Source organism: Sapajus apella, unplaced genomic scaffold (assembly GCF_009761245.1).
Source record: "Sapajus apella isolate SASKATOON/1434 unplaced genomic scaffold, GSC_monkey_1.0 scaffold8, whole genome shotgun sequence".
In the NCBI taxonomy this organism is placed as follows: Eukaryota; Metazoa; Chordata; class Mammalia; order Primates; family Cebidae; genus Sapajus; species Sapajus apella.
Window position 1 is genome coordinate 16,033,988 of NW_022436948.1, and position 24,223 is coordinate 16,058,210.

The following is a 24,223-nucleotide window of genomic DNA, read 5'->3' on the forward strand; positions in this document are numbered from 1 at the left end:
AAAAGAAAAAAGAAAGAGGAAGGGAGGGAGGGAAAGAGGAAGGAGAGAGAGAGAGAGAGAGAGAAGGAGGGAAGGAAAGAAGGAGGGAAGGAAAGACAGGTGGAGGAAATTATGCAAGGGCCCCTACTTATGTGCCCCTTTATTCTTCTTATCAAAGACTCTACATCCCATTTTGTTGTAATTTGAAGCTATAGGGAGGAGAAGGAGGGAGGAAGTGGCTGATCCTCAAACAGTCTGCCCATATATGAGGTAATGGTCTGGCTCCTATTAATAACTTCTGTTTCTGTTAGATCTTACTTTCTTGGTGCTTCTCCAGCTTTCTATATACCTCATACCACAGTAGATTTTTGGCATTTATCAGCAACCCTCTCTTGGAGAAAGTGTGATGGGGTCTTGAGCTGATGACACTATTCATAATGCCTGTTTGGTGAAAAAAATGAAAAGAAATTGCTCTAAAAGTGACAAAACAGAATTCACCTGCACACTACCCAAGTACATAATGAAAACACGTGTAATTCTCTTAAACCTAGGTTCATTCAGCTTTATGTGATAGATAACTATGTCACAAAAGAACAATTTTGAGTTGAGTAGGAAGTTCACAAGCTGGTTCCAACTCCTTTTTTTTTATTTCCATTATCCACGTGCAATAATAAAAAACTTATTTCTAGGGAATATTTGAGTTTTCAGGATATTTTGACTACATTGTATCATTTGCTTTATAGAGCAATTCTCCAAGGGAAGCAAGACAACATTATTAGCCCATGTGTATGAAACAAAGAGCAGAAATAACTTGATGAAATGAAAACTTTTACATTATGTGGAGACTCAGACATCTGAATCTGTCCCAGACAAGACTGTGACTTGGAATAAGCAGGATATAACGTGTAATCTTTGTGTTCACTTTTTTATCTATAAAAATGGAAAAAAATACCTCCTACCTTGAAGTTTATAGAGTGTAATTAAACATATGTAGAAGAGCTATTTCATAGTATTTTCTTTCTTATTCTTAAAAATCCTTCTCAAAGAGGTAGTAGGTAGATCAGGTTTCAAAATTCAGAACTTCTGTTTCCTATTCAGGTATTTTTTGTCTCCAACCAGCCTACCCTATACAGACGAATGGTGCTCACATCCACACCAGTAATTGACTTTTCCCTTAAATGGCTGTAGTCTGACTGTCCTAAAGATGCCTTGGTCTCCCCGAGAATGCTGATTCTGAGTAAGACACAGTCTCTCTACATGAGGGCTCTCCCTGTGGGGTTGGGGAGATAGACAAGTAAACAAGTAATTGCTAATAAATACCAAAGAAGCCCTATCACCAAGCAGCCCTCTGTGTGGGTCACCGTGATGGTGGCAGTAAGATCGCCTCACATCCATCTTCTGGTGACCAAGTGACTTTTGTGTCACATTGTCACCTCACTGTTGAGCATCCACCAAAGTTCTGAGAGAAACTGAAAATTGACTCCAAAGACTCTCCCAACAATTATCTGACAAAAGTAAAACACAAATTGACTTGAATGGAAATATTTTTCCTTATGTTCATTTCAGAATAAAGGTCTTATATGGCTCCTAAGGTAAAGGTTAATATTATTAACTAACTCTGTCCTGTAATTTTCCTTTTTTTAATTTTTAGTTTCTGTGGGTACATAGTAGGTGTATTGTCATATGGTTTCCAACTATGATTTCTCAGAAGACAAAGAAATTATCTATACATGAATGCCTCATATTATCAGTCTATAAAAGCCAGAAATATTTCCAAAAGGAGCCAGAATAATTCACTATAAACTATCTTAACTTTCACAACCCAACACTGTAGTTATTTAATAAAGTCAGTTCAGCAGGAACATTATAGATGTGTGTTTATTGCTTTTTTCAAAGCAGGATCAGGGTCATTTATTAGAATTAGTCTGTCTATTGGAGTTCCCTTTCTAACAAAGAACGCACACAAATGATGCTCATGATGCGTATTTGTGATTTTCAATTCAGATTTTTTTATATTCTTCTTTTTGCCCCTTTGAGTGGAGAGAGAACTTAGAGCACTTGTAAATCAATCTATCACAGACAAGTCAGCAAAAAACCTACTACTGGCTTTTCGAAAGGGGTCACTCAATTGTGAGAGTAGATAAAAAAAAAAAATAGCAGCCTGCTAGTTACAAGTATTCAGCATTCCATGAGCATTAGTTAACATGTATTTTCAAAAGAAAAAAGGAGTATTGGTCAATCCAGGAGTAACTTAAATGGAGACCAGTTAAGAAAGCTTCTACTGTATGACCTGTGTCTATTAATAATTCTAGGACGTCTCTTAAAAAACATTTAAAAACATTCAGTTAACAACACTTACATTATTGCTGTCAAAGACCAATGTCTCAAGCAAAATCAGAGCTAAATTCTCTGATGAGGCTTTAAGCACTAATATTTTGTATTGTTACTTGTAGCGAGATCCTCACATTTAAGCTATCAGAGCCTGCCTAGCTCATGTACACTTGCTCCATGAAGCAATATATTTCTCCAGTTATCAGAAGCAGGTTTGCCTTAGACTAAACAATTTCCAAAAAAAAAAAGAAAGAAAGAAAGAAAAGAAAAGAAAAACAGTTCTTTGAATCTTCTTGTGCACTTCGGAAAGTACTAGAATATGATATCAGAATTCTGAGCCATGAAGCACAAAAAAGGATATTTTTATTCTGAAAAATCTAAGAGTATGTATATGTCATTTTGATCCCATCAACTCCACATGATCCCCTTAGAGTCTGGAATGTCAGCTTCTGAATAGCAAGATCTTCATTCTAGAAGAATGATCCTACTAGGATCCACTTCAAATTATGTTTAGGTCAAGCACAGTGCAATTCTTATCCACACCATAGAAAATCGCTTTCCACCATATTATAAGTTTTTATGCCACTAAATATTTGGAATACAGTCCATCATTGGATTTAAAATTTTAAGCATACATATGCAGTTAGTCCTATTTATCTGCGTGTGGTGCATGCTGATAAACTTAACTTTTTTAGCCCTGGATTTGGGATCTGCTCTGACTATTCCTCCATTTATCATTTGAGGTCTTTTGTTCGTATATTTACATTCTTCTTTTTACTAGCTGGGCGCGGTGACTAACACTTGTAATCCCAGCACTTTGGGAGGCCGAGGAGGGTGGATCACCTGAGGTCAGGAGTTCGAGATCAGCCTGGCCACCATGGTGAAACCCTGTCTCTACTAATAATACAAAAATTAGCTGAGCATGATAGTGCACATCTGTGATCTCAGCTACTCAGGAGGCTGAGGTAGGAGAATTGCTTTAACCCAGAGGTGGAGGTTGCAGTGAGCTGAGATAGCACCACTGCACTCCAGCCTGGGCGACAGAGCTAGACTCTGTCTCAAAAAAAAAAAAAAAAAAAAAAATTTACATGTGAACCATGTTACTAATGCTTCTCATGCATCTCTTTTGCTTCTGCAGGAGGGATTTTTGAAACAGTGGAAAATGAGCCTGTTAATGTTGAAGAATTAGCTTTCAAGTTTGCAGTCACCAGCATTAACAGAAACCGAACCCTGATGCCTAACACCACATTAACCTATGACATCCAGAGAATTAACCTTTTTGATAGTTTTGAAGCCTCACGGAGAGGTAACTATTTTCCCACTTTTAAAAGCTTCTTTGGGTGATATGTCTGCTCTCCAAGTCACCTTCTTTTTGCTACCTGCCCTCTTTCAAAGTGGACATCCTTGTGCAAATGGGTCGCAGGAAATCTGGGTCTTTGATGTCACTGATCAATGCAATCTGAACTAAACTAATGGATGTTGCCGAGCACTGTTTCCTGGGCTTTCTGATTAGCTTACCCTTCAGTGCCCTCCACTCTATGATTAACTAGTTCAGCTGTGAATGGAAAATGTCAAGCTTGATCTGTTTTTCCTTCCTGAAGCTGAGATATCACCATGAAATTGTGCAGTGCAGTCAAGTAAAACATTGTAGAAGGTCACATCCACTGAGCATGTGGAAATGCCCAGGACACACATAACTCACACCCTGAATTTTAACAGGTTGTAAACTACTGAGTTTACCTAGTGTTCTCCCAACTTCTTTTCACTCGTTTCCACAAAATCATAGAAATATGAAGATAAAGCCTGTGAGAGAAACGTCTGCATTTGATCCTCTTTTTTCTTCTGAACTGAAGACAAGTGCCTAGCCTAAAAAATAATCTAATTCATATGCTGGCTGGAAGGTTTCTCTCACAGAAAGATTCATTTGGAATTGTGGGGCTTGTTTAGACATCTTCTAGACAATTCTGGGACAAGTCTTTGAAGTAAGATCACATTCCATATAGTTCAGAGTTGGCTCCTAACAGGGACACTATCTAGTCACTAAATAGAAGTGCTTATGTGGAAACAAAGGCTACTCATCACCCCAGAATAGGAGGGGTTCTTTGCTTCAAAGAGGAATCCTTGCCTACTAAATACGCACAAATAAATGAAATAAAATGAATACCATGTTTATGCTGATTTCCAGGTAATTAAATGCTGGTTGTTTCCATATAGAATTAATCTAGTTCAATCATAGGTTATGTCCACCTGAAACAGCCTTCTATAAGAATTCTAGTGTTCTTTGCAAACAAAATATAAAACTTATTTTCTTAGGAGCACAGATATAAAATTAACAGCATAATCATCTTTTTATATCTATAGCATAACTTAAGTATGAAAATATTTTCTTTTTCAAGATGGGTAGACTTTGAGACATAATATAGGTCTAAGTTTTCTATGGACAAATAATAAAACTGTATATTTATGCAGCATTTTAAAGTTTGCAAGCCATCCTCACATAAATTATCCTACAATGTAGAGACAGATTTATCACTTTCCTTTCTTTCTCTCATCTCTCTGTCTCTTACACACACAGACACACACACACACACACACACACACACACACCCCTATGCAAACAGACACAGACACTCATATACATTGTTAAGCAAATACCATTGAAAGCCAACCACATTTAGCAATGAAACTCTAAGCCACATAAAAATTGAAAGCTTTCTTGTGATCTGAAGTACCTGGCATACTTGTCAATTAAACACTCCAAAGCTTCTTAAAACTGGTAATTTGCTGGCAAACAATTCAAAAGGATTGATTTTCTGTCAAGTAATATTAGTATCTAAGTTCTAAATATTAACAGGAATCTCAATCCATTTCTTATGCTAGATAGAACAACAGTTTACACATTCCCATACTGTCATTTTACTTGGCTAACTAATGAAAACATAACCAGAAAATAAGCTTCTGAAGACAATGACAATTTATACTTCCAGCACATAATGCACAAAACTGTACATCTTCATAGTTCATGTAGTAATTCACTACCAAAGAGCATGGTAGAAGAAAGTTTTCCTTGTAAACATTTGCTGTTCCTTAGATACCTGCAATATAGCTGTCAATGTTGTATCAGTTATTCTTTCTGAACTATATCAGATAACTACAGAGCCATATCATTTTTCTAACTATTTTTATTTGTAGAATATTATTATAAAATATAATGCAATTTCATTTATTAATTTAGCTAAATTGATATTTAATTATCTGATGACAGTTCTAAATTTGTACAATTAAAATATAAATTGGAAAATGTGTTTAAGCTTTTATTTAATTCCTACCAGTGTAAGATTAATAGGCACTATTTTACATGGTGGTAGAGGGCAAACTGCCTCAACCCTTCTGGAAGGGAATTTGGTTAATATATTTCAAATGACTTCAAACTATCTGTACCCCTTAATTATAGCTGGTAATTTAACTTCTGGAAATCTACTCTTAGAAAGTAGCATAGGATGTAGAGAAAAACATAAGAACTAGGTGTTACAATATTACTTACAATAGCCAAAAGTTAGGAGCAGCTTAAATGTTTTGGGGAGGGGTTTGTTCGTTTGTTTGTTTGTTTTTTGAAACAGAGTCTCGCTCTGTCACCCCGGCTGGAGTGCGGTGGCACTACCTCTGTTCACTGCAGCCTCTGCCTCCTGGGTTCAAGCGATTCTTGTGTCTCAGCCCCACCCCCAAATATTTGGGAATACAGGTGCACACAACCACACCTGGCTAATTTTTGTATTTTTAGTAGAGATGGTGTTTCACCATGATGGCCAGGAAGGTCTCAAACTCTTGACCTCAATGAGTGATCTGCCTGTCTCAGCCTCCCAAAGTGCTGGGATTATAGGCATGAGCCAAATGTTTAATATTGTAGGAATGCTTAAATAAATGATGACATGCCCATGGAATGGTCTATTCTACAGACACTAAAAACATACTTTAAAGAATTTGTAATGACTGAAAAAAAGACATGCTATAGCGTTAAAGAAAGCAATGTATCAAACTCTATTTATATAATGATTCTAATTTTCCCAAATATTAATAGATATTATTCCAAAATGATAGGATTAATCACAGGGTCTTTTTATCCTTACATTTTAAATATTCTAAATTCTCTCAGTGAGTGTTTATAATATCATAATGAGAAAAATACATTTATGTTATAAGTAAATTTTTCAATAGATATTGACTTGATTTCTGACACCAGGGTAGAAAGAGGCTGACCTTGAGCCAAAGCTCCTGTCCAGTGGCCACAACTCTCTCCATTGTCTATGAAATGAGAGAGTTGGACCAAATGTCTTCTAAGATCTTTTTAAGCTATGCTATTTCATTATTTTAAAATTAATCAGACATCAGCACTGCTTATGAACATTCTCTAGCAGTATTTCAATAACCTGGAACTTCTTTGTGAGATTTGGGAAGAGAGGAGCTAAAGCACTGTGTAGTTACCCAGAGGCTCTTTCTTCTGAATTTTGTAACCACATTAATATTTTCATTGCCACCCTGCTGCATGACGGAACTTAATTCATACAGCATTCACTTGGCAAAGGGCTTGTTGGTAACTAGGAGTGCTTTCAGGTAACACCACACCAAGCAAGGGATTTAGGCTCCATCTGATTAAAGGTAATAAAGCGAAACCAGCAGGGAATTGGCCTTGTGGCTAATCAGTTCTAAGTTTACATCTATCAGTATATTAGTAGCTCAGGAAAGTTGGAAGTTGGACCAAACATATTTCCTCAATCTACAGACAGGGCTTGTAAAAGATTTTTCAATAGCTGCATTGAAAATAGGAATCATGAAAGAGAACAATTAAATTCAAAGAACTCTCTTTTTCTCTCCCCCTTTCTTTGCCCTCCCTCCCCATCCTCTCCTTGTCCTTGGGCAACAGCATGTGACCAGCTGGCTCTTGGTGTGGCTGCTCTCTTTGGCCCTTCCCATAGCTCCTCCGTCAGTGCCGTGCAGTCTATTTGCAATGCTCTCGAAGTTCCGCACATACAGACCCGCTGGAAACATCCCTCGGTGGACAACAAAGATTTGTTTTACATCAACCTTTACCCAGATTATGCAGCTATCAGCAGGGCAATCCTGGATCTGGTCCTCTACTACAACTGGAAAACAGTGACTGTGGTGTATGAAGACAGCACAGGTATGGGACACACACCAGACCTCACCTGGCCGTGTCTGCTCTGCATAAAGAGAACGAAAGTATCAAATAGGCATTAAACTCATCAGGTGGAGCACATAAACATGCTCTCTTATATAAAGCTAACTGAATATTCTGAAGTAATTTAACAATGCATGTGTACATAATTCACATTTCTTTTTGTTTATTGATCCTTTCTAATGATTCTTTTATCATCAAATCTAGGGGAACTTTTTTAAAAAAAGAAATATCACCTTATCAACATATATTATAATCCAATCACAATATTAAACGTGTATTTTCATTTTTCCAGCTCTGATAAGACTATGACCACAATTGAAAATGACCATGGAATATGATTCCAACTTGATAAGTAGCCATGTAAATGCTTAGAAACGTTTCCAACATAGGTTAACAAAGAGAAATTCATTTAGAGGTTGTTTTCATGGGAAAGGGACTATGAACCCCCAGTGATGGGCGCTTAATAAAGCTTGCATTGCTCCGCATGCTTATTTAGGGTGCAGGATGAAAATATGGCTGCTTGGAATCTAGTCCTCGTCAGTCACTCTGACCTGCCCCCATTTGAAGTTTCTTGTACTGGCACCTCCCCTCTGCTTTCTGCTTATAGTCCCGAATTTTTCGACATTCAGGCCCCTTTTTATTTAAAGTTGGGCAGTAACCCTCCACTGTCTACATAATAAAGTTGAATTTCTTCTAATTCAAAACTCTTCATCATCCAGCCATTTTCATTTCCATTAACCCACGCCCTAGCTTCCCTCACTGCCTGTACTCTCACATGAGCTGCGATGAAGAGTCTATCCTTTTTTCAATGACTCCTGTTTTCTGAGGCTGGCACCTCACTTTGGATAATCCTCTGCACGACCATCACAGTGGTGAACTCCCTCATTCTCCATGACCTGACCGCATGCAGACTTCCCTCTTCTTTAAAGTTCTCTGAGACTACCAGAGGGTTCACTAGCACTTTGGAAACAAAAACATTGTATCCCAAGTTATATTTCAAGTATCTGTTTACATGTCTGTAAGAATGGAAATTTCCAAACATCAGAATTTTATGTTACTGATATTTATGATCTGCCACCTGTCATAGCCTGACATAGAGGAAAGAGGTTAGTAATTCCACATGGATAGAATAATACCATTGATTGTCTAAATTTTTTTTCTGCAAGAGTCGAAATTAGTTGCCTTCTTTGATCTACACATTTGGTAATAAAACTATGAAAATTACAAGTAAAAATTAGTAAAGTGAAGCACTGTCACATACGGTTTTGTTTCTCACTGCTCCTTTCACCAAGCACTAGCATATACTATTCCTCAAAGGATGAATACGTGCCTCCTCTATTTGGTGGTAAACTCTGGTTCCTTTATATTGTCAGATAAAAGTGACGAGTATAGTTGGAAATATGCACTTATGCATTTTCTGTGGCTCAACTCATTTTAAAAAGAAGTGAAGATTCTAAGTGACTGGCTTATATACTTTATAAATATTGTATTCAAAACAGTCCTACCAAGAAGAGTGAGCCACAAGCAGCCATATTTTTAGACCTTTACCTACTTGCTGTGAAGGAAGAAATCATTATCTAATCAAATCCACACACATATTTTAAAGGGCTTTGAAGTAGAATATCATGTTGTAATCATAATTGTGGTTAGATCTCGCAAGCTGCCTACTTTTGTTAAACAGAAAGTTTTGTGAGCTCAAAATCAGGTTATATCTCATTATGTTGTGTTCTCTGTAGTATAATCACCTCTCACCATTTCTAAAGCAAAGCCAGGTCATCCTAAAGGAAAACATATCAATGAATAATATTGAAACTCCTGGGTTTAATTTAAGAAAGAGTTCAACTAAAGTTGTAGGCACTGTAGGTTTCAAATTGTATTTAGACAAAATATAATTAGTAAGTAAATGAAGGAAAAATTGATATTCTAACCACTCTGACTTCAGGTGAGCCACATGTATGTGACACCCATTTTGCAAAGCAAAAACCAAACTTCCTTTCTATCATCTTCTACAAGAAACTGAAATGTCCTCTTCATCTTTGTCAAGTTCACCTGTGCTCAGTGACTCAATAAATACTCGTTGAAATTGAAAATCCAAAATGATTTCATGTCGCTCATTTAGTGAGAGATGATTTATGTTAAAATGATTCTCACCCACAAAGACATTAAAAATGTAAATGAATAATCAATTGAGCCATTAAATTGGAACCCAGAGAATAAACAGGTCAACTGAGATCAATAAAAGCAGAAGCCCTGTGACTCTGAGTGGGTTTAATACTGCTTGACTCAGGGTTCTTGCTTGTAGTAATTATCACACCACAAAAAGAAGGAAACTTAGTAAACCTGAAGGAAAAGAAAGGATTTAGGTGTGCTTAGCGCCCTACACCAGAATTAAGTACCCATTAAAGAGCACTTTATTGGGATTTGTTTAGGAGTTTGTTAAATAGCCTGAAGCCAGCACAGATGTCACGGGACCAAATGACCCATTACTCCCATTGAAGTCCATTGGATCAGTGTGCACGTCTCTAAGGACAAAATTCAATTCACTGAATACTAGCAAGCAGAATTCTGTCCTCTAGAAGCTAAAAAGTTGAAAGACTTTGGAGAACTCTTAGGAGGGGTAAAGTTTTGTCTTGCCTCACCTCTCTTCTCTTTCCTGGATGTCCTTCCCGTTAGTCACCTACTTGACTCTGATTCCCACATCCAGAGGTTAACCCAGGCAATGAGAAATCACTGCCAATTGGACATCCCTTCTGATTCATCAGACCCTGGTGGAAGCCTGGCTTCTATCACTTCACACACAGCAAAAAGAGCTAAGAAGCTAAGCCTCAATTGCAGTGTGTGGTATATTCAGCAGTTTCTGCCTCCCCAAGGCCAGCCTCAGGGAAATGCACCCACAGCCATTACTGAAGAACAGGAATCAGCAAACTTTATCTGTGAAGAGCCAAGTGCTGAGGCTTTATGGCCATGGGGTCTTGGTCAAAACCACTGCACGCTGATAAAGTAGCAAGCAAGCCCACGGACAATATGTAAATGAATGGACCTCGTGTGTTCCAGTAAACCTTTATTTGCAAAAATATATGCTGGGTTAGGTTTGGCCTTTTGGCTCTGGTTCACCCTGCTACAATCTTAAAAGATAAAACAATGGAGCTAAAAACTAAAATTGTAATTTTGTACACATGTGAAGTGGGTTCAGCTCACATCTACAACTCCTTCGTTTTGGTGTCTAGGTTTTCATGCGCATCTTTCACCTCACTTTTCCTCCTGGCTTCCTCATCAATACTTGTCAGTCATTTTTCTCATTATCTCTGGTATTTGTCAGGTGACATTCTGGTTCATTGGATAAACTACTTTTCAAAGAGGTGTTGGGGGAACCGATACCTTTCCTCAACCATCCTAACAGTCACAGATGACACTCATATAACAAAAGACAGGTTAGCAAGAGAAAATCATAGCAAATTTGTTTAATCAAAGTTTTACATGACTCAGGAGGCTTCTGAAAGGAAGATCAAAGACCTAGGGAAAACTGTCTATTTTGATGCTTAGATTCAATGAAGAATGAGCAAAATGTAGAAATATGATTGGACAAAATGTTAGAATCTAGTAGTAATAGGCTGAGGGGGGAAGCCCAACAAGACCTGTCTGTGCATTCTTCTTAGTCTCACTGTGGAGTATTCCTTCCTCCTGGGTATGGGGCAGGACCCCTGTGAAATAAGAGTCTTCAAGGGAAAAGAGAATGATCTTTCAGATTCTGTAGCTTGCTTTGGCGGAGAGGAGTTCTAATTTCTATGCTCCACTCGGAGAAGGAAAATTCTACTTTCTATGTCTCACTTCAGGGGATTAACAGGGGCAGGATACTAGGGGTCAGGAGAAGGTCAGAAAGACCTTGTTTCTGAGACCTTTGCAATATTTTTCAGTTCAAAGCACTCAGCATGCCAAGGTGTCACATTTTGGGGTATCATGTTCTGAGCCCCAACAGTGTTAATGGCTAAGAATGACTTAAAATGTAGTTTCTTACTTTAAACTGATCACAGCACATTTTAAGTTTGGCTCTCTTAAAAGACAACAAATGCATTGAATATTGCATGCCAGAGAGTGTGGGATTTCAAAATGTTTTCTTATGCTTGGTTAGGTGATTACCTACACAGTCGGCAGAGAAGGCTGAATCCAAACAAGCAAGTGCTCATTCAAATTTCAGTGGCAAAACATGAAAAAAATACCCATTCTGCTTAGCTTTTATTTTGTGAATGACTTAGAAAAACCTACTTTATAGTTTTGCCTCTCTCTCTTCGCTACTCTAACTTGTCCTTAACTAAACTGGACCAAAGTTTATATTCAGTTGGTTCACGCGATATTTTCTGAAATCCTTGGGAAAATAGTCAAGGCGGCACGTATCTGCAAATCCTGTACTGTGGCTGCCCTTTCCTGAGATCCAAATGGCTTCTGCAATCCACTGTTTGAAAGTTTTATTTTTATATAGTTATACAAAGAAGATTACTTTCTTTAGAAAATGTTAAAATTAAAAGTATAAGACATAAACAAAAACATCCAGAAAAACTATCACAGATAATGTCTTAGTGTATATTCTTCTAGATATTAGATGGGCAGACAGGAAGACAGACAAGCAGATAAACACAAAGGTAAATAGATAAATAGATACATAGATAGTAGATAGAGAGATAATAGATCATGATAGGTAGATGATGGGCAGATAGATATTAATAGGTGATAGGTAGATGATAGACGATAGATAAGTAGATAAATGATGAATGGTAGGTAAATAAATGATAGAGGAGAGACAGATGATAGAAAATAGATCATGATAGGTAGATATTAGGTTGGTGCAAAATTAATTGTGTTTTGCTATTTAATGGCCAAAATCGCAATTACTTTTGCACCAACCTGATAGGTAAATGATATATTAGATAGATATAAATAGGTATCTGATAGATTAGAGAGATGATAGGTAGAAGATAGGTATTATCTATTTATCAATCAGATAGATAAATAGATAATAATGAATGGTAGATGGATCGACGGATAGATGGATGGATGTATAGATACATAGGTAGGTAGGTAGGTAGGTAGGTAGGTAGGTAGGTAGGTAGGTAGATAGATAGATAGATATGATGTGATACATTCCCTTGTTTCATTGACATTTACTGCCAGGCATTATCCTAAGTACTGAGGATAAACCACACAGAAAAATATCTCCAACTTCCTGGAATCCACAGACTATTTCTCTAATGAACAAAATATATACTAAATATTTAGTGTGATAGATAGTAGTACATGTTATGAAGAAAAATACAGCAGCAAATGATATTTGGGAGACTGGCAGTAGAAGTGGGGGATGCAATTTTATGTAAGAATGCCCAGGAAGTTCTCTAGAAAATATCATTTGAGTAAAAATTTAAAGAGAATTTTAAAAATAAATCATGTAGATACCTGGGGGAGAGCATTTCAGACATCAGGCAGAGGGGACAGCCAGTGCAAAGGCCCTGCCAAAATAACTCTCTCCTGACAGCACTGGGCTGAACCCCACCATTAAGTCTTTCATATCATGGAGGATTTGCATATGTAAATAGCTAAAAGGACAATGTGCAATAATTTCAACTTTTATTTTAGATTAAAGGATACATATGCAGTTTTGTTGTGTGGGTATATTGCATGATGTCGAGGTTTGGAGTACCAATGATCCTGTCACCCAGGTAGTGAGGGAGCACAGGTAGTTACCAATAGATAGTTTTTTAGCCCCTGCCTGCCTCCCTCTCTCCCTCCTATAGCAGTCCCCAGTGTCTGTTTCCATCTTTACGTCCATGTGTACCCAATGTTTAGCTTTCACTTATAAGATCAAGTGGTATTTGTATTTCTGTTCCTGGGTTAATTCAGTTAGGATAATGGCCTCCAGCTGCATCCATGTTGCTGCAAAGGACATGAGTTTATACTTTTTTATAGCAACACAGTATTCCGTGGTGTATATGTACCACATTTTCTTTATCTAATCCACCATGGATGGGCATCTAGGTTGATTCCATGCCTTTGCTATTGTGAATAATGCAGTAATGAACACATGAGTGTGTGCGTTTTTTGGGAGAATTATTTTCTTTCAGATATATACCCAGTAATGAGATTCCTGGGCCAAATGGCAGTTCTGTTTTAAGTTCTTTGAGAAATCTCCAAACTGCTTCCCACAGTGGCTGAACTAGTTTAAATTCCCACCAACAGTATGTAAGTGTTCCCTTTTCACCACAGTCTCACCAACACCTGTTGTCTTTTAACTTTTTAATAATAGCCCTTGTGGCTGGTGTGAGATGGTGTCTCGCTGTGGTTTTTATTTGCATTTCTCTGATGATCTGTGATGATGAGCACTTTTTCATATGTTCGTTGGCTGCTTGTGTGTCTTCTTTTGACAAGTGTCTGTCTTTTGCCCACTTTTTAATGGGGTTGTTTTTTATCTGTTGATTTAAGTTCTTTACAAATTATGAATATGAGAGCTTTGTTGGATGAATAGTTTGCACACATTTTCTCCCATTTTGTAGGTTGTCTGTTTACTCTGTTGGTAATTTCTCTTGCTGTGCAGAAGCTCTTTAGTTTAATTAAGTCCCACTTGTCAATGTTTGTTTTTGTTGCAATTTCTCTTGAGAACGTAGTCATGACTTCTTTGCCAAAGACAATGTACAGAATAGTATTCCTTAGGTTTTCTTCTAGGATTTTTGTAGTTTGAGGTCTTACACTGAAACCTTTAAACCATCTTGAGTTAATTGTTGTGTATGGTGAAAGAAAAGGGTCCTGCTTTATTCTTCTACATATGGCTCACAACTTATCCCAGCATTATTTATTGAATAGGAAGAAGGATAATATCTTGAATTCTTATTATAGATACCCTTAAGCTAAATATTTAGACAAAAAATATGCAAGCAAAAGAAGAAACAGGGTGCTTCAAGTAGGAATTTTCCTGTTCCAAAATTAACCTGTGGATAGGCCTGCCTCCCAAAATTCACAATGATGCCAGCCCTTACTTCATTATAAGCATGTGGATGTTGAGAATATTCATTTACAGAATACAGGAGTAAGGCTAAAGTAACTAAAATGTTTAGACTGCAAAGGAAAAAAAATAAGGACATAGAAGTTAATGGTACTGTCGATAGATATCTAAACGGTCATGAAATAAGAGGCTTTAGCCAGTCCTCTGTGCTTTCAGATAAAGTATGTGAAGGATTGAGGGAAGTAGCTTTTTAGCATCACTGAAAGAATACACTTTTAATCACTATATCTCTCAGGGGATGAAATGCATCTCTTCCAAAAATATTTAACACCCTGACCTGGAAGAGTTCAAGCCCAGGCTTGGGACATTATGCCATAGGTAGGTCCCAATAAGGATTCCTGCAGTACCCAAGAGGTTAGCCTGGAAGGCACCTAAAGTTATTCCCAACTTGGATAAATTGCTTTTCTAAAACCCCAGTTGCCAGTGCACTGTCCCATAGTGATGCCACCCTGGTAGATCATGTGTTTCTTCACCTTTGCTAATGCTGTCAGATTCTGTCATTCCACAAATATTTATTGGACACACCAATAAATATTGGTACCAGGCATTGTTCTAAGCACATGGAATACATCAGTGAATAAAACAGACAGAACCCACTAACTTCAAGGAACTTAGGTTCTATGGGAATGATAAACCATCTTTTCATCCTATATAAAATGATTATAATTGTTGAACGGTGGTGACTGCTGTGGAAGAAAGAAGAAGCAGAGCAGATTGAAGGGAATCTGGAAGCCAGACATGTGGTTTGCAGAATTAAAGGTCATGTCACATTGCACAGATGAGGTTTGAGCAAAGGCTGCAAGGCGCTGAGGAAGTGAACCACATACTGTGATAGAGAAGATGGTTATAGGCAGAGAGAACAGCTAAGGTTAGAGTATGCCTCATATGTCAGAGCAACGGCAAGGAGGCCAGGGTAGATGGATCAGAGTAAGAGGGGCAAGGAGATAGAAGAGATGTTTGGAGAGCAGGGTCTTGTAGGTCACGGAGGGCTTTGTAAACCACTGGAGGAGCATGTGCTCTGCCTGGAATGGGAAGCCATGAAAGAATTATGAGCAGAGAAGGCATAAGATCAGACTAACATTCTACAGTAGTCTCGACTCATCCTAAAGGGATACATTCCAAGACCTCCAGTGGATGCCTGAAACCACAGATATTACTGAATTCTATATATGCTATGTTTATTTTTAATTTTATTTTATTTTGAGATGGAGTCTTGCTCTGTCACCCAGGCTGGAGTGCAGTGGCTCAGTCTCAGCTCACTGCATCCTCCACCTCTTAGGTTCAACAATTCTTCTGCCCCAGCCTCCCCAGTAGCCGGGATTACAGGCACTTGCCACCACGCCCGGCTAATTTTTATATTTTTAGTAGAGTCAGGGTTTCACCATATCAGCCAGGCTGGTCTCGAACTTCTGACCTCGTGGTTTACCCGCCTTGGCCTCCCAATGTACTGGGATTACAGGCATGAGCCATTGCTACCGGCCTGATATGTTTATTTCTATACATGTATACTTGTTCTAAGTTTGTATATATAGCACTTGTATGAATAATACCTATGATAAAGTTTAATTTATAAGTTAGGCACAATAAGAGATGAATAACAACAATGATGAAATGATTCACATCCCATGTGGATAGAGCAGGATGGTACAAGACTTCATCATGCTATTCAGAAGGGCATGCAATTGAAAACTAACAAACAGTTTATTTCTGGAATTTTCCATTTAATATTTTTAGACTACTATTGACCGTGGGTTGCTAAAACCATGGAAAGTAAGACCTCGGATAAGGAAAGACCACTGTTAAAGAGTAGTAAGAGTAAAAGGATCACTGCACACTCTAGAGAGGCAAAGGTGGAGACATGGCCACCTGCCCGATGGCTCCTATAGAAACCAGGGGAAGAGATGGAGGCCATAGAGTAGAGGAGTAAGATATGCTCATGTTCTGGAAACATTTTTAATGTAGAGCAGGCATGCTATCCTAGAGGATATTTGAATGTGTTCCCAATTAAAAGTTTTTATGATGTATGATCATGTTCTCTTTCCTTTATCTCCATTTTTGTGGTAATGTGGGGCTGTGTTTGAATGATTGCTCAAACATTGTAGGGTCTTTGAGGAAACTGTACAAAAATCATCATGGATATTCTCAACCGCATGCATTTTATCTATTAGTTTCACTACTATTTTAAGATGTATTTTTGAGTATCCAGCACTACCTTTGGGTCTGTATGACACTTATTTTGATTTAAGGAACTCAATGACCTAAGAATTTGGGACATCTCAGGTTGCCTCAGAGATTCACCTGTTTAACAGGGAAGATAGCAAGCATATTTCCTCCTACAGCAAAATCCTCTGAAATATCAAAGGTTGGCCCAGTGTTTCAATGAAATCAACTGTCAAGAAAAACACTTTGTATTCCTTAGACATGAGACAAATGCCGTATATTAAGTTTATTTTTAAATGGAGGATAAAAACAGGAAGACCATGCTCCAGTCTGAGAAAATATTGATGCCATGGTATTGGTGAGACAAGCTATGGTTTAATTCATACCTGTAGCTTAAAAAGTCAAAATGAATGCTGATAATAATAATAATATTAATATCCTGAGGAAGTAGAGGTTAGGAAAGAAAGAAGAGAGAAATAAAAGATGAATCTTTTGTCCTGAGCCAAAGGTTGGAGTTGTCATTACCTGAAGTAGAGGTTATAGGTAGAACTAGTTTAAGGAAATAAGAACGATATCAGAAAACGAGTCGTTAATATGTTAAGCTTGAGTTTCAAATATCTATCGGACACCCAAATGAAGGTAAGAATAGGCAGTTAATATGTAGTCTAAACTCTAGAAAACAGGAATGGGCTAAAGACACAAATTTGAGTGTCCTCAGCCTATGGATAGAACTGGATGAGTACATGAAGAAAATGAGCACCAGAGGAATGCCTCTAGAATTGAATTTATAACACATCACCCTTGAAAAGTTTATCTTTGTTTACCTTAAGACATTTTTATCAATATATCACAGCCATGAGATTTCTAAAATGCAGCCTGCAATGAAGAATGTGTTATTAGTCATCACTCCAAATAAAGTCTCCAAGCTTTACAGTAAGGATTAATTTGAAATGAGATTAGCATCACTAACAAGGGCAGTGATTGAAAAAAACAATAAACCCTGGGAGAAAACATACACAAAATGAAAATCACAAAAATAACAATAACCACATTCTTGAGTGCTGACTATGTACACAGTTCTAAATAGATGATTCACTCATTTAATTGTGCCCAACCAGCCTGTCAATAAGTAAAATATCTGCTCTTATGGCTGTATTTAAGTACTGACTTAGTTTTTAAAACTGTATCTGTCATATTTACTTCCATTTTCCCATAGAAAACAGAAATAACACACTCTCCAGAACCAAAAATCTTGACAGAAGCCCAAAGTTTGGACTCAAAGAAAATCAACACTTTGGCATGAGTACTCAAGCTAAAATGCAAGATAGGCTATCCACAGTCAGTGCCAAATAAGTGACTCACCTTCTGCCATCACCACTCACCCCTCTGTGCCATTATGGCCACCTGTGATAGCCAAAACTCTTCTTCTGCAATGTGCTCTCCCACCATTCCTCTTGAAATAGCCCAAGGATGGAACATTCTTTACACATAATATGCGCCCCCCCAAAAAAAATTATAGTTTCTTTTTTTCCCTGTACTCACTTTTTTCTACCCTTCATATCTATCACCTCGGTTCTTTGACCAGAACCCTAATCAAATATTCAGAACTCTGTCCAGAAAATCAATCTTTAGATATTGCAGGACAGGTATATTATTGTTATCTACTGTTGAAACGTAATTCTTAACAGAATTCAGCACCAACATATACTGGTGGAGCTGAGTGCAATATACTTTCTTGAATACATAGACTAGATTCTTCTATAAGGTCCTTTGTAACCAAGGTACACAATTTTTCTTTTGGGAAGACTCCCTCTTGCCCTTTATTTTTTTTTTTTTTTTTTTTTTTTTTTTGCTCTTCTGAGAAACCCTATGTATGAAGGTCTGCACTTTAAAAGTATTGCATTTCTCCAGGTAATTCATTTTTTAGTTTTGATTTTTCCTCTGCTCTGGAGGATGCACAGATTCCCTTAAGGATCCTATTAAATTTGGGTATATTAATATACCCACAAGTTTATGAAATGCCATTTTGTATATTTCCAAGTTCAAGTAGAGAAGAAATTAACATTTAAAATGTGCAACCTGATCTTTGGGTCCCAGTGGTTTGATACATTTATTTTTACAGCATCAAACACACTGCTGTGGTTTTACAAACAGGGAATTGGATTAAGACTCAAGAAAACCCAGGTGCTTTTCTTTTGAATGGAGACTCATTAAAGATAGCTAAAGCTAACCAGAAATGGATTGGACTGTGGTGTAAGGTAGAGAATTTCTCACACTGAGAGGTGTTCAGCAGTGCCTGTGTAGAAGGGACTCATGCATCAAGTAGGGGTTTGACCTGAAGGTCTCTTCCAATTCCTGGCATTTGTGACCCGTTTTCAGGGCTGATCCAAACAATTAACCTCACCATGCCTCACTTTCCTCACTGTAAAATAGCACTGGCATCTATTCACCTCAGAGGTATATTCTAAGGTGTATTTTGCTATTTATAAGGCATGTAGCCAACTTCATAAAAAGGGGCAATCTAAATAGCAAAGTTTGTTTTTACTTAAAAGGAAGGCATGGGACATTTTAAATGCTCACTGGAAATAGCAAAGGGTTTTTTCTTCCTCCTCCATATGCTCCACCTGTTGCCTGAGTCACGCGATATGCATGCAAATCAGCATTTTTTTCTGTGTCACATCTGAGTGCACCGAGTAGACAGGCGGCCAAAGCAAGTGTTTAGAATTGGCCATTTGGATATTTTTGAAAGTTGTATCTATATGCAGAGCTTAGCTCACATTCATGTGGCAAAAAAAAAAAAAAAAAAAACAGCCTTCTTTCTCTAAAGCGTTTATTCAACCAAAGTTGCATTTCCAACTTCATTCTTGGGGATAGAAACGGAAGAAAGAGGCTCTTATGATATTATTTTACATCAGTATGTTTTTTCTTTTTGTTTAGAAAGATTTGAACTTAGAGAAAAGTTGCTGGACATGTACAATAAACTCCTGTACACCCTTCACCTAGATTCATCACTTATCATTTGGCCACATTTGCTATAATGCTCTATCATTTTCTTAATGTAGAAATACCTACAACGATAAAAATAATACTAAGCAGGAGCACTGTTGAACCATTTGAAAGTAAGCTGCAGACATCCTGACCTTTTTCCGCATAAATACATTAGCATGAATTTCCTAGGAAGGACCTTCTTCGTTATAGCCACACTACAATGATCAAGTTCAGGAAAGTTAATGATAACATAATAATGTTATCTAAATATATAGAAATATATATTTGTTAATATTATTACTAGCAAAAAATATATATTTGCTAATCGTCACAGGATCAGTCATGGCATTCAGTTGCCAAATCCCTTTCGTCTCATTTGATTCGGACAATTCAGCTTCCTTTTGCCATATACGACATTGACATTTTTAAAGAGTCCAAGTCAGTTTTATTGTAAAATGTCCCTCTGTTGGGTTTGTCTGGCTCTCTCTTATCTACGTTTTATTTTTAAATTCCCAGCATCTCAGTGGGCCAGAAAAAAAATCACATTATCAGCATGACATGCACCTTTACGGTTCACTGCAACTGGAGTGCTGGCAGGGTTGGGTCACTCCATCAGGGCGGCATCCAAACACGGGAGGATTAGCAAAGCTAGGTGTTGTGCCTAAATCGATGTCCTTCCTCTGAAGTAATTATTTGTTTAGCAAATAATTTTTAACTATTCATTACAAAGAAAAGTAAATGATTGATGGATTGTTGCAAAATGCAAATATAAGGGAAAGCTTTCTCTAAATTTTGTCTACTGTGCCTTTTGAATTGTAAATTCTCCATCATTTGCTAATGAAAGCAGAAAGGCTTTTCTGAAGCAAACAATTGCTTCAGGAAGAGAAATGTAAAACTCACTCCCTTGTTCATTGTTCTTCTCCTAGTTTTGGTCCCTAATCTTTAAATCTGCTGATCCTCCCCCTTTCTGAGGCCAATTTACCTATATACTGGCAAAAGGAGAAAAGTAGGAGTTTAACAGTGAGTTTTTTGTAAAAGGTAAATTTATTCCAATTAGAAACTAGTCTTTTGGACTGCGATGTTCTCCTTTTTCCTCTATCGGCATTAAAACATACTTTCTTTTATGGAACAATTGTAAAAGTTAATATTCACATTTGGGGGTGACGTTGATTAATGGCCTAGTGTGCCAAATGAGGATTTAATATTGTGTGCTGGTCTAAAATGTTCTTTTTGTTTATTTATACAGCTATTTATAAATATAGTTAATCAGTCAATTAATTAGTTTTTCATTCAGCCAGTTGACAAGAAATCCAAAAGTTGGGAGGGGCCAATGATTTGGAGGAAAGAGCCCTAGATTTGGTATCAGAAGGTAGATTTGGCCTTAATCCCTGGTTCTGCCACTTATTAGCTATATAACCTTGAGCAAGTTGCTCCGGTCTTCAGCAGCCTTAGCTCATAATCTGTAAAGTTAAGGGGTAACTGATGCCCCATCTACCTGAAGAGAGCTGATGGGATAAAATTCTCCTACAGGCTGTGAGGACTTTGAAGCAGGTTGTGTTGTCTTGCACCTCCAGGACTTAACATGAAGCTTGGCATCTAATGAGCATCCAGCAAATGTTTTCCCATAAAAATAAATGAAAGAAGTGAGAAAATGTATGTCAACTTTAAATCCCATAAATATGTAAATCATCATGATGGAAAGATGTGACATTCTATTCAACAAAGAGCAAGAGAGCAGTTCATTGCAGCACACGAAATGCCCTTTTTAAATGTTTTTCCCATGTTATTTAGAGACCACATTAAACCGTCCCTTATGGTCATGCTCATGAAAAAAAAAAAACAACTATGTGATTGCAAAGCAGGTGGGTGACAAGGGAAAACAGGAGAGAAACTCAGGCAGCCTGGGGTCTCTATTTTTTTCCCCATCTCATCAAAAAGTCCTAAGCCCTACATCATATCTCTTCCCTCAGCACCAACAACTTGTATTTATAAGGCAGGATGGTGACGTCAAAAGATTAAGTGTTGGATTCACATACAGCAGTTTTAATCCAAAATTCTTCTTAACTATCTTTGTAAGTTACTCAACTATTCTGGGTCCTGAATTACTCATTTAAATAACAGTAATAATGGTTACATCCTAGGATTAGTTCAAAGATTAGCACATATCACAAATAACAAATACATGATTCCATGTTCTATATGTTTTTTCATTTTTAATGCTCCTTAGTAGTTCAGGACACATGACTCTGGAAGTGAGATGACAAGTGGCTGATTATCAGGACCTGAGAGCCTTCAACCGCATTGACCGATTTGAAAAGGAGCAAGAATCCAGGAAGCCTATTATTCTAGCAATTCAATTTTTGTGTAAAAAGAGAAAAGGTTGATTTATTAGCCCATTTTCACACTGCTATGAAGAACTACCTGAGACTGAGTAATTTATAAAGAAAAGAGGTTTAATTGTTTCATACTACCACATGGCTGAGGAGGGCTCAGGAAACTTACAATAAAGGCAGAAGGGGAAAGGAAAGCAAGAAGCATCATACATGGTGGCAGAAAAGAGAGAGAAAGGGGGAAAGTGCCACACGTTTAAACCATCAGATCTCCTGAGAAGTCACACACTATCATGAGAACTAGCATGGCGGAGATCCACCCCCATGATCCAATCACCTCCTACCAAGTTCCTCCTCTGACACTTGGGGATTGCAATTGGGGGGAGATTTGAGTGGGGACACTGAGCCAAGTCATATCAGACAATAAACGCTAAATTTACATAAGGTTCTACAGCAACCACCCTTCCATTCTATCACCCCTACACACTTAACTCTGAAGTTCAATATCATGATAAATTTATTGTATATCAGAATCAAACCTAACTATGGTGGTAGAGAAACTTTTCCTCATTTGAACCACACACACACACACACAAAAATGTATGTTATAGTAAAAAAAAAAAAAATGCCTCAAGTTTGGCAGTAGCTGGAATCCATGCTGAATCTTGCACAGAGCATACCAGAATTTTCATTGAATACTCATGAAGCTTAATGTTCCCTATTGATTATCTAAAGATAACAAACCCAGAAGGCACAGAACTGCATACCAAAAAAGAAAACCTCAATTTTTCAGACTGATGGAAGTCCTTGAGTGAGAGCCAACATTATGCATTGCAGTGAACACCTGCTAACATTGGGGGAAATAAGACGGAGGCTTTTACACAGCATCTTTTCTTTCCTTGGAAAGCACTTATATTAGGAAATGGTGCAGATCAGTAGCTCCACACCTGTGGTAAATCAAACATTCTCCATCAAGTTAGTTAGGCATATATGTTTTGTTGCAATAACCAATAGAGAATGTTTTTTTTAAATTCTGTTTCTGCTTTTATTATCGTAATTTCTAAAAATTCCATGGGTTTTTTAAAAAATTAAGTAGGATTTTTCAATTTAACATTCAAATATATTAGCAAGAAAATGTAATGAGCCATTTACAGATAGTTTATATGGCAGGAACTGAAAGATTATATAAAACAACCCAACTAATTAGCTGATTAAGAGTATGTTATATACAAATACTTAATAAAATACTTAGAGAAGTTTACAGCCAAGAGAAACCTTCGCATTCGATTGGCTTTGTAAGTAAGCAGATGTGATCTATTTCATCAAACACTTTTGGAAACTTCAACCTACTTTTTGTTTACTAAGTTTGACAGTTGCCGGTTTGATTTGTTAAAAATTTGAGGTATTCCCTGAAAGATGAAAGGACAATTGCATTCTAAATAAATTTAAAATGCTCCTAGGAAAATTATGCTTCCAAGCCATACATTCCCAAAAGGGAAAATAGTATAATCCACCAAAGAAAGACGAATGACAAATGGGAGAGCAGGGGTATAACCTTTAGCAAGGTGACCACTGGGTACACTTTGGAGTTAAAACGAGTTTAACTATAAATGCCAATAAACAATACTGTTGACAGAACAGTCTCTGTTGCATGATTGGATGTCATTTTCTAGGTCTAATTCGTCTACAAGAGCTCATCAAAGCTCCCTCCAGATATAATATTAAAATCAAAATCCGCCAGCTGCCTTCTGGGAATAAAGATGCCAAGCCTTTACTCAAGGAGATGAAGAAAGGCAAGGAGTTCTATGTGATATTTGATTGTTCACATGAAACAGCTGCTGAAATCCTTAAGCAGGTAAGAGGGCTAGGGAGGAGGTGGAAGTGTGGGAGAAATGTCATTTTCTGTTTTTCAAAAATGCCATCTAGTTTTCACATAATGCAGCATGATAAAACTGCAGCAGTCCAGTTTAGGCTAAAGATTATAATTTTCAGAACCTTTTAAAGAGGCAAGGGGCTCAGAGGGTTTATAGGGCTTCATTGAAGCCGCATGTGAGTGATTAGTTGTAAATGTGTGGTTTCTATGGGTGGACCGGGTATTATGTGACTCCTACCAGCAGAAGATGAGAGAAGGACATCACTTCAAGGTGATTAAACATCTCTCTCTCTCTCTCTCTCTCTCTCTCTCTCTCTCTC

At 37.5% G+C, this 24,223-nt stretch overlaps 1 protein-coding gene across 11 annotated transcripts in view; it reads left to right on the top strand.

Annotated features, from left to right (window-relative positions):
- The window catches only part of GRIK1 (glutamate ionotropic receptor kainate type subunit 1), a 386,281-nt gene that overhangs the window by 231,087 nt on the left and 130,971 nt on the right, over nt 1-24,223 (top strand). For 8 of the 11 annotated variants that reach the window (XM_032277062.1, XM_032277059.1, XM_032277060.1 and 5 more), the window contains exons 2-4: nt 3,449-3,616; nt 7,232-7,489; nt 23,704-23,885. In XM_032277062.1, the coding sequence (XP_032132953.1) occupies nt 3,449-3,616; nt 7,232-7,489; nt 23,704-23,885 (608 nt within the window). The remainder of the gene's footprint in view (nt 1-3,448; nt 3,617-7,231; nt 7,490-23,703; nt 23,886-24,223) is intronic. The other 3 variants (XM_032277068.1, XM_032277069.1, XM_032277070.1) reach the window with 1 other exon arrangement.